Raw genomic sequence first — 12,026 nt, forward strand, 5'->3', positions numbered from 1 at the left:
CCCGTTTAGTAGCATGATCACGTTGGGAGCATTTGTGGTATCGCATGTATTTCCACACTTGGTGTCCCTTACCCCATATTTCTCTCCTAATGAAACTAAAGGAAACATCAGTATTTTTGTCTGCATTTCTAATAGGAACACAGAAGAGGGAGCTAAAGGCCTATGAAGAGAATGATCCTGCACTGCTCCTTTCCTACACCTACATCTTTCTTTCAGGAGAGTAAACAGCAAGAGCCTTTGTCCATAGCAACTTCATCAAACAAGGCAGTACAACACACAGCCTCCAAACCAGAATTCACACGCAGGGTGTTTCTCCCCACTCCCCAATGAGACAGTCTTCCCCGTGCCTCTGTGGACACTGAAAAGACTTCCAAGGAGTCACAGTGACCACAGGACCTGTGCGTCTGATGGCAGTCAGTCAGGCCCCACAGTTTGGAGCTGAATTCTCTGTTCAATCAGTTGTACCTGCTCAAAGCCTGCATAACATTTACAAAAATCTTTTGTGAATCTTGTTGCCCCACACACTCTCCTGTCAAGCAAGCAGGCAGGAGATGAAAAACATCAGCATAGGCCTTACACAGCAGAATCTCTTCCTTTTAGGCAGCATCAGAATCATTTCCAATTAAACCAAAAGTTCTTCTGCAGTGAATGGCATAAGCTTTCCATGCCCTGAGTTTTTATGACGGAATGGAAACACAGGAGCAAGAGGATCCCAAATCCCACACCTGGGCTGTACCCAAGCACATGCATGCCACGACGCATGCTGCTTTAATGCAAGTCACAGTGTGCTATGGATTCTCCAGTACATCACCCATTTGTACTGGCGTAAACTGGATGCAGTGGGAAACACTTGATAAAAGGAAATTTTGTTTCAGTCTACAATAACACACTGGAGAATGGTCAACATGCAAAGCTACCTCACTCCAGAGATTTCTAAATCAGTGGAGCCTTCCACTGGAGTGAAATAATGGATTACCCTAGTTTGACTTCTGACTTTTGCTGTAGGACATCAGGGCACCTGGGTTGTGCTGGAAGCCTACTAGAGTAGTTTGATAATGATAGCAGCTCTTAAATATCTCAAAGATTTAAAGGACACCCATCTGTGTCAAAGAGATGATACAGCGCGATGAAGCAGGTACTGGAATGTGAAGTTGTGGAAGATGGGAGGATTAAAGTGCACATCAAAAGGTTTCTACAGTGCTAAAGGAGATAATTCTTCCTGCTCCAGAAGCAAAACCTGAGACATCCATCTCATCCTTCTTTCAGTGCTCTTAGCATACTGCATATATAGCACTAAAATGAACTACTGGGATGTTAATACAACTTGTAACACCCAATTTGGGGGGAAAAAAAGCTAACAACAAAAAAAGGCAAAACAAGAACTGAGCCCAGTTTGTTTTATGGCTCCCCAATTCTTTTTTGAATAGCCAACACAAAACCCTCTGCTTTAAGCAAGGAATTGTATAATGTTGACATCTCAATGACTCACTGCAGCAATGGAGAAACAATGGGAAGAGATACTTGAACTCATTTAAATTCACACTTAGAAGAGAGGTCAGGAGACTTGATCTTGAAGAATGGAGTTATTGAAGGGCCTGAATTCTATTTGCTTGTGAGCTGTAAACATGCAGGAGATTAAGATTATGCTCAATTGCTTCTTGGCACAGAGACAAAGTTTAGCCTGGAACAGTAAAGCCACAAGCAGTTTCCTGATGAGTCACACCAAAATATGGACAGGTACAACACAGCTTTTTGGAATAGAATCTGAAAGTGGCTCTGATCTGAAGAACTAAATACAGTTTGCAGCAAAATGTCAAATATGGCAAAACTGATGAAACTGGTGCCTCCTTTATACTACAAGCTGTAATATTACAAGAAGTAATCATTGTTTTCTTTAAATCAAATTAGGACTTCAGGCTGGATTTTCCTTTCAGTTATAATATTCTGAAAGGGAGTTTCACTCAGCTTCACTGAGATCTGTATGCTCACACTCACATAATGCTGGTAAGAGAGATTAACCAGATCCTTTAGAGGCCAATGCTTGAGAAGTATAAATCTTTTGAAAGACAAATGTGAATACGCATGTATACATACTTATGCACATGAACAGATGTATTTCACCCACCTATTTCATCCCCTAGAGAGGAGTTCAGTATTGCACCAGCAGACATAACTACGGCACAACTCCCAAAGCCATGTGTATACAATTTGCCCAGTGGAATCTGAGGAACATGCTTCTCCCATCCAAGAGTGGAGAAGGGAGCTTCCTTGCCATCTATTGTTCTCACATTCACCCTTTCTTTCAGCTCGCAGAAAAGCTGGTCGCCTGTCAGCTTCGAGTTTCGTTTCCCTTTGAAACGCACACCATGCTTATTGGTGCTCAAATAATCTTTCATCGCCTTCTGCAGTCGAGGGTTTAGCATCTTGGAAGAGACATCTCCTTTCCAAAGCTTATAAAGAAAGGATTTCGACATTGTAGAATACAGCCCATCCCAGTCATCAGATTCATCAAGCATCTGGCTTCTTCTGTGCTTTGTGCTCCTTCTCCTCATTCTCCTCTGATGGCCCCAGTTGTTCTGTAAAATATTTTCTTTTGGATTATCCTCATTGGCTGAGATGAATTTTGCTACCTCCTGAAAGTTGCTGTGTGACATAGGCTGACCAGCAGCGAATAAATAATCATCGTTCACTTGGTAGAAAGCACTTTTTGATTTTCGTCCTACCTGTGATGGAAAAAACTCGTCTTCGCTTCTAAAGGCATCTTCCAAATCAGTCCATTTCTTAATACTTCCAGTCTCTGATTTAAATGTGTCTAAAAGATCTTCATTAAGGAGTACCTCATTCCCATCAATGGCTTCAGAGAATGAAGGATCATGTATGGCTCCCATGATGACTCTCTGCTTGCCCTGTAGGGGCAGGAGCCTCTTCGTTTCAATGTAAGAAAAGGAACTGGGAACTGGCTCAGCACTGTTGCTGTCTGTGAAATAGATGAAGATCACTAGAAAAAGCAGACCCCATGCAAAGATTCCAAACAGCATGAGTTGTTTCCATTGCTTCAAGTTAGGTTTCATGGCAATGCCTTTACCAGCTCCTCTGTGCCTTGAAGTACTGGCGAAGGAGAATGACACCTGTAAAGAAGATCAAATATTGATCACGAATGGCTTTAAAAATAGATACAAATCAGAAATAACTTCACAAGCTTTGATAGAAGGTGCAGAATTAATCTCTAAGCTGTAGCACAGAGCACTCAGATGCAGGAACAAACTCCAGAGCTCACAGACACTGTAGGAGTGACAGGCTTTGGCTGTAACCACACAGTGACAGCTGCTAGCTACAAAAGAAGCTGGTGGCCAGTTTCTACAGTAACACTGGATCCTGCCTTCAGGGAGATCATGTGCCTGCCTGCCTCTGTTGCATACCATTAGAAAAGCAAAACCAAAACCCGTGCCTGGCTGCATGCACAGTGGGGAGAATATAAACTGTCTACTCTTTTGCACCAGGCAGGGAGCACAAACTCATCTGGACAGTCCTCCCCTGCCCACACCCCTGAAGTGGCACAGTACTCTGTGGATATCAGAGGGGGAGCAGGGAAGAGCATCACACCAGCAGTTCAGGAGCCTTTTCTTAGCTGCTGTGAACTGACACAGTCTCAGTGAGCAAAATCCTCTGCTGGGGAGCGCAGCCCAGGATTGCACCCGAATAAGCAAAGAGCTGTTTGGATGCTCTGCTTGGATGATGTGCATGCCCTGAAGTGATATGAAAGAGTTCTTCACATCAAAGCTTGAAGAGTTAGTGTTTTCCAAACAGGGTGCTGACTGGCACCTCCAGCTAAATACATGCCTTTAGGATAACGATGGAGATTTACATAAGGAGGGTGGGGAGGAATGTCAGACCTAGACATGGAAATCTGTGCTCCACTAATACCAGGGATTTTGGACAGCTTGTGTATTAATGGAGGGTTGTGTTGTCCAAAATGAGATCAAGTCTGAGGAAAGGGGCTTTGTTCCAAGGGAAATAAACTAATGCAATGCTGGACCATCACACACACCATGCCCTTACACAAACCCACTTGTGTAATGAAGTGCTGTTTGCGGGCTTTGGGGGCAAAACTAGCTGAAGAAAGTCTGCCCCTCCCTTACCATAATCCTTATCATTTCCCCCACCCCCCTGCCCCTGCACCATACTCATCATCAGCCACACTTTTAACACCGCAGTGTAACTAACTGTATTCTACTTAGTGACACATGGCTTAGCTAATACAGTTTAAAAATAAGCCCCCTTTTTCTGGAGTTTTTTTCCTAACCCCATTTGCTCCAATGACCAATGGTGCTACTTAAAAGCCACTTGTGCCAGCCAGCTGTGGTCAGAAAAGGAGAAGTGGAGCAGCGGATTTCAATAGCAGCCTGCACTGCAGGAGCACACATCGTATTAAACCCCACCCAAACACCACACATGGCTTCATGCACCTCTGATAACACCTTGGCTGGTTACACCTCACAGCCAGGAGGGACCAAACACAAGATCACTGTACACTGCCACCTTTCCTCAAGCTGCTGAAGTATGTCATAGCTGAGTGTCAAGCTTAGAATGAAGGCTGTGTTCTCACATCGAAAAGAAATCAGCGGTGATGTTGGGGCAAGGTGTCCTCAGCCCTGCTCCTTATTCGTGCTCCATAGCCCTGCCATCTCGTATAACACTGCTGTGCACAGAGCTATGTGCAGCACCATCTGTCCCAGTACACTGATACAGCAGGGGTAGAGAGCTGAGGAAATACATATTAAAAGTTGCTTTTTATAGGAAAAAAGATTAAAAAATGGGTCAGCCCCTTTATCCATGTCACTGCGGTCACACACAGTTGTTCCAGCACAGACCAGGAGATCACCTACCACAGTGCGGAGACGAGAACAGATTGCAGGTAGCATGAGCAAAAATACTTCAGACCAGCATTTCTGCTGACCCCTCTGGAACGCAAGGCCACAGCATCACATTTCTAACACAGGCTATATTAAAAATCAAGGCGAAGTTTAGAACACTGGGGGATTTAAACAAAACAAAAAAAAAAAAAACCAAGCTAACTTTGGGACTTACAGCATTGTCCAGAGAAGATTCAGTGTCACACTTGGGTGACTAAATTTAATCCCCAATACGCTGAAAGAAACATTCATGAATACGATAACCCCGTGCCTCTGCACACGTTTGGCTCAGCTCACGGGAACTACATGGAAAGAAAAAGCTATTACTCCAACTGACCCATTTCCCAGCTGCATTCTGCTGTTGCTGCCGCAAGATCATTCTCTGCAGGACCCCGACAATCCCTCCCTCTCCCCCCGCTTCCAATTTTAAATCACTCCAGGCGATGTCCTGTGGGAGCCCACTCACAGCATATGACTGTGTGCAACTTCAGTCTGCCCTGAAGTTATTGCGACCAGCCCACTCATCAGCGTTCAGATGTTTTGCATTTTTAAAGCTGCATTCTTCGCCTGTCTGAACTGCTTTCATCCCTTTTTATCATTTTCCCTGCTGTGTTTCCCCAGCACTTTTCAACACGTGGCTTCCAAACCGCTGTGTAAGTTGGTCTGTGCTCAGTCAGATGTTTCTCCTGCTGAATTCACATTTCTCACCGGATCTGCAAAGGAAGCATCTTGCAGAATCTTTCTAACAGACAAGCTTGTAGGAAGTAGAAGCGACAAAGGAAGAAGTCACTAATACCTTCCACTGACACACGCAACAAGCTTAACCACAATTCAAGCACAAACCTTAACAAAACCTCACGTTTTTCTCGGGTCTTCCAAGTTTTGTTTTATCTTACCACCAGAAATTGATAGGACAGGATTTAGCCTTAATTCAGGTGTGAAAATAGGTAAGGTTCTAACTGCCTAAGATAATGCGTGCTCCATGAAGAAGGCTGCTGCAGCATGAAGTGTTAGTTTGGGCTCCACCACCTGACACTCAGGCTACAATCTGAGAAAGCCATGAGTAGCATCATTAATTAATTTTAAATCGAGGCAAAAGATTTTTTGCCTAATAAGCTGACAGCCATAGAGCATACTTGTATTGGTTAGCATGCACGTGTGAGCATGCACAGGACTACATGTATTATGCAGTAAAAAATCATCCACATAAAAGAAATTATCAGTATACACCACTATATTTGTCAATACTGCAAAAGTAAAAGGAGAGACACCAGTGAGAATAAATCAGAAAACTTTACCCATTAGCTACTGCAGAAGCTTATCTACAATCCCTTGTTGCAAGTGGGGCCTCAAAAAGGATACTCAAATCTCTTTTAGACCGGAGCTATGCAGGCAAATCTCTGTGCTGCTTTAATGTTTTTTACTCACAAGAAAAGCCTTGTCCTCCAGCAGCACAGCTGAGCTGGAAGCGAATTCAAGGTCATTACTGTATTAGTTGCAAGAGGACCCCTGCAACCTAGCAGGATCTTGAAGGCTGCAAGTGGAAAGCTGCCCTAAGCCCAAAGAAATATCAGTTTATCTTATCTCCCTCCACACGGAACACTGAGTCAGCTCCCCTTCAGCTCCTGGGGCTTCTCACACCTCACAGTCAGTGCCCTCAGCAATGTTTGGGAGCAGAGGGCAGCCCCTCCTTGCGTTCCCCCTAGCTGGTGGCAGAACTCTGTGGGGAATCTCCCACAAAACCACCTGAGGTGTGTGTTGGGTATGCTCATGAAGGCAGCACATCTCTGCTGGAGGCAGCAAACTTTTGGGTAGCAAGCCAGAAATGACAATCTTAATGAATGATGCTGGCCAAATGAAGAAAAACAGGTGGTCTCATGAGCGCAGCTACTGAAGCCTACTGGATCCTTCAGGAACAAGCTTCTGTCTCTCTCATCTACACTCACTGAACGGTTTTAAAGTTATCAAAACAAATCTACAAAAAATTTTCCAATTATCATTCACTTATCACATCACATGACACATCACATTATCATTGCTTCATGCATCCACCTTCACATAATATCCAACTTGCCATAATAATCCTCCCTGCTTATGAACAATCATACAATCATCAAAGTTGGAACAGACTTCTAAAATCACCTAGCCCATCCATCAAACCATCACTATTATGCCTGCTAAACCAAATGGCAATGCTGAAGTCAAAGTTTACGCTAAGGAACAGCAGAGGAACCTGGTTAGGGTAGGGTTAGGCTTGCACTTATCCCAAGCCCATGACTTACCCCAAGCCAGGTTCTCATTCAGCAGAAGTGATGCACACATTAACTACAGAGGTAAAGATACCATTTTGTTATTATCTCATATGAGAAGGGTCTTTCAATCACCAGATGACTTAAACCCAAATTACCATAAGGACAGAGATGTTATTCCTACCCAATCACAATGGAAGCCTTGGAAGGTATGAGGCAAGGTACTACTCTCTAAAACTCTCTGGGGATTGCAAAGAAGTGGGGGTCAGCCTCTTCTCCCAGGTAACAGCGATAGGATGAGTGCTAATGGCTTCAAGTTGCACCAAGAGAGGTGCAGGTTGGATATCAGAAACATTCTCATGGAGACTGGTGATGGAGTGGCACAGGCTGCCCGGGAGGTGGTGGAGTCACCGTCCCTGGAAGCGTTCTACTATTGTGCGGATGTGGCCAGTAGGCATGGCATGGATGGGCTGATGTCTGGACTAGATGATCTAAGAGGTCTTTCCCAACCTTAACAATTCCATGAGTCTAAGGCACAAATTAGTACAGTGAGTAAAGAGCTATGCATCTGCTTAGTACAAGTACCGTTGGCAAGTACGAAAAATAAAGGCAAACAGCAAGAGCACATTCAAAGTATCCCAGGAAATGAAGCCGCCTCCCCAGTGGAAATTAAAGGCCAATTCTGCAAAAGAACCAGCTTACGGGAAATTTCCCCACACTAAGATGCAAGATGGCAATGCATTCCTCACTCCCTGTATATGGACCATTGTTTGGCAACAAGGAGCACTCCTGATTTTTCTGAAGTGGGCCTCCTGACTATTTCTTAAGTGAGATGAGATGGATGAGGGAGATTTTTTTTTTAATTCCTTTGAAACATTCCTCCCTTTCAACACTGTCTATTGTTAAATTAATTTGTACAGACCCCAGTGGCTCAGGGGTCAGAATGGTTCAAGTTGATGTTCTAAGCTGCGCACTGTTATGTTAAACAGGGTTTTTCTTGGCTGCAGCTTTGCAGTGAGAAGGTCACCCCAGGGTTATTTGAGGTAGCAAATGTTAGTTGTGGGCAACCATTCCCAGAGGACTGAGAATCAGATGGGGAGGGGAGTTATTTGATGGAAGACTTCGGCAGCCTGAATGCTCCCTTAGTCTGTGTCATAGTCAGCTAATTCCAGGGTATTAAGAAACCTCTGGCACAGGGCAAGACAGCTGGAGGCTGCATTTCCAGGGTGGGGAGGCACGATCATCCTCTCCTCAGGGAAATACCAAATCGGTTTTAGCATTATCAGATCATATCTGTGGTGCAAGCTGTACAGTAGGCAGCAACAGACAGGCAAGCCTGTGGGGAATGGTGACTGCCAAAATATGTATATTAGTCACTTGATGGCCCACGCACTTGTCTTATTGGCTGTGATGAGGCCTCCTAATTAATTCATCTCTTCTGGACAACTTCCTTGTTAGTCCCAATAAATCTGGCAATTTCCTCCAGTGTTAAATTCAGCTGAGTCAAGTTGCATTCTGTATTACTTGTGGCAACTTAAGAAAACATCTTCTGAAACGAAGAAGAAACATCAAAACAACTTAAGATTTTTTCTTTTTATGTTCAACATTGCTCAGTGCCTTTTTAATATATCTGTTTATCTTGTTCTTAGGGGAGATTCCTTGGGAGGGACAAATGATAGCACTGCTAACCTGAGTCATTTGTTTAATGCATGGCAAGCATCCCAAGCTATAGCATCAGGTTTCAGTTTGCTCTTGGGGATGGACATAGGCAAGCAGGTTGCCTGTCTTCAGGTTCTATGACAAAACCTAGGTTTTTGAGTTGAAGGGAGATAGTGGGGATAGTAGGGAGAGCTTTCTTTTTTTTTTTCCCCATTTGTTACCAATGACCCATTTCCAGTAGCTCAGGCTGTAAAACAATTACCAAACATAGTGAGACTTGCAGTAAAATTCACTCAAGCTGGCAACCCAGCAGCTGGAGAAATGCTCAGTGGGGCTTCTGCCAAGGAACGCGTCCCAGATTATTCTGTAGAAGCACATGGACTTAGAAGTGTAAATCTCCAGGTTTTAGTGAGAGGTCAAAGCTATTTTCTGTGCCTCTGATACCCTCCCTCCACACCATCATCAAGTTCAAACTGTCTGGCACTGGGGCCAGCTATCGCTTTCCTACAGGCCACACACAGCACCTCCAGCACAGCCCAGAGATCACATACACATACGTGAGCATGGGTTGACAACAGGGAAGTAGAAATAACTGTACTCACTCTTAGCCCCACATGCAGGCTTTGCCAGTGGCAATGAACACCACAGCATCAACAGCCATGGAAGACCTGGTACTGCAGGGACTGCCTGCACCTTGCAGGTCAATCTCCATCCACCTGACTTGCCACACCTTTTCTCATTCTCCAATTTACAGTGGGATTCAACACTCCTGAGAGTGAAAATGCCATCTCTATCTTCTACAGACTGATTATGAGCTGACCACAGTCTTGGTTTCATAACTAAGGGTTTATACAGAAATGCACGTTAACATTCAGAACAACTTTGCAGTGAATCACTTCCAGGCTCCCCAAAAACTGCAAAGTGGTGTAAGTATCATACAGTTGTACTGAAAAGTAATTCTCATTACATACTTGGCACCTATTGTACCTACCTATCCAGGCGCCCCTCATGTATCCATGTACTATGTATACTCAGCCCTACCTACATGTGAGCTCTTAAGCCATTAGCTCTTATCAGACCTCTGCAGTGCCCTGGCTTTGTTCACAGCAAGATGGAAAGGTTCAAGGCTGCTTGACACTACACTACATGTCAGCAGTGCCTGCTTCCATGACAGGATCAGACCATACAGCAGCCTATGTTCATCCCTGCACTACAACTGTGCATCTTTGACCCCCCCTCCCTCCCACTCCCAAACTGCAAGTAGTACTGCAGAGTACTACTCATTCCCAGAGGATCTGATCAGCATCAGGCTCCTGAAAAGCCTAATCCTGTGCATTTGCAGGAAAGAGCAAGCTGGCTGGAAATAAGAGAGAAGTATAGAAACAAAGGCATTGGATTGATGACCATCACTTTTTCTCTGATCTTCTATTTATTCCTATGCGCCTTGTTAAGGTATTTACTCTTACTGTCAAGGGAAGGTGCATGATAAAGTGAGCACACAGAAGAAAGGAAGCAAGAGGAAGGGAGAGAGAGAGGTTGGGATGGGCAGGAAGGAAGTCCAGTTGTGCACTGGGCAGGAAAGCTGGGGTACCACAGCACCAAGGAATGAGAACTGAAAGGAAAAACTTCCTCCCATCAGAATCAGCAAATCCATCAGGTGAGTCCCCCTCATGCTGGCAGAGAGTCTGTCCCAGGAATCCTGCCCCGTGTCACCCAACCAGTAGACGGCCAGCATGCTCCTGTAACAACTGTGAGGTCTGGGTGAACAGCAGGACCCCTGCTCTTCTGCAAACCCATGCAACACTGGGGACTGAGCTTTGCAATGGATTAGAATCCAGAACAGCTGCACACATTTTTCCCTCTTCCACCTGTGAACGTCACTTCACACACCATGCAGAGATGCTCCAAACTACAGTTAGGGTCTGCAAGACTGCAAGTAGAAGCAGGAGTTGCTGCCTATCTTCAGCACAGCCTGGTTTCTGGTTTCTGCAAGACTAATCCTTCCCTGCCCATAGGAGGTTTTAATCCCTTCCTCCCGCAAAACTGCAGTTTAGGAGCAGCCCATGCCAATACACTGATGTCACGTGTAACCAAACATGATGGCATCAATTTCTTACAGCCTGAAACAAGACAGAGAGACAGAGAAATGGATAGTTTACTCAATGTCCAATGAAACGTAAGAAAAAAGTTGAGACAGTACATATAACCATATTTGGCTTCTCCCCACTATTTTTGAGAGACAGCTTTTGATACTGTACTTGCAGAAACACATAATTCAAAAAAGGAAGGAAGTGCTTTGAGGGTGTTTTATTTAAGGCTTGACAGGATAAACGAATCACAGTCTCATTAAATCACACAAATCTCGGACTGCACACAAGACTAAACCACAAGAAATAGGATGTTACAAATCCTCATGCAGTTCTACACCGTGAGCACAACAGCTCATTTTATTTCTGCTCTTGGCAAGGTTAGGATAAAAGACATCTTTTCTTTGCTCCATAAATGTTTTTAGATGCTACATTACTTGAACTTAACAGAGCAGTAATTGCACTGAAAAAGGGCAATCTGAATTGCTTCCTGAAAGATGAAAGCATTTATACCAACGTGCACACGAACAGAGAGCACAGTGACAAAAGATCTGTGTCAACAGCGCTAAGAAACCCCAACCAAACTCACAAACTGTTCCAACCAGGAATAATTTGAGAACTTTGGCTTTCCACTCCAACACAATAATATTTCTGAGATACACGGAACGTCTCTATCTCAATATACCAGTAAACCTCACATCCACGCAGTAAGACTCAGTAATGCAAGTCCTACATGCATGGCGTTTTGCTTTGCTCCTTATTACTTACTTTTTTATTAGGCTCTGGTCTGTATTTTTATATTTGTTCCAGAAAGCAGGCAAGCAGGCTCTTGTTTTAAAACTCTACAAAAGAACAATGGTAAATAAATTGTTCCCAATTTCTCAACTCTATCTCAAGCCAACTCCTATTTATTTATGTTAGCAACATAATTGTAAGATTGTAAGAGAACATTCAGAAAAGTATCACTGTTAATATTTCATTTCTGTATTCTCACACACTTATAAACAACATTTCTTCTGCAAGCTTATTTGCTCAAGGCTAGAAATTTGAATGAAAAGTTTCACCCTGGAAGAAGCTCTGCCAAACTGAAGTATGAAGTCAGTTCAGCCCTTTTTACA

General features: G+C 44.0%; 1 protein-coding gene across 1 annotated transcript in view; it reads right to left on the minus strand.

Annotated features, from left to right (window-relative positions):
* Positions 1-12,026, minus strand: part of ST6GAL2 (ST6 beta-galactoside alpha-2,6-sialyltransferase 2) — a 45,893-nt gene that overhangs the window by 17,822 nt on the left and 16,045 nt on the right. The window contains exon 2 of the mRNA XM_042810279.1: positions 2,126-3,128. Within this exon, the coding sequence (XP_042666213.1) occupies positions 2,126-3,071 (946 nt within the window). The 5' untranslated portion in view covers positions 3,072-3,128. The remainder of the gene's footprint in view (positions 1-2,125; positions 3,129-12,026) is intronic.

Source organism: Centrocercus urophasianus, unplaced genomic scaffold (genome assembly GCF_019232065.1).
Source record: "Centrocercus urophasianus isolate 14NV4802_14NV808 unplaced genomic scaffold, USGS_Curo_1.0 seq_12, whole genome shotgun sequence".
NCBI lineage: Eukaryota > Metazoa > Chordata > Aves > Galliformes > Phasianidae > Centrocercus > Centrocercus urophasianus.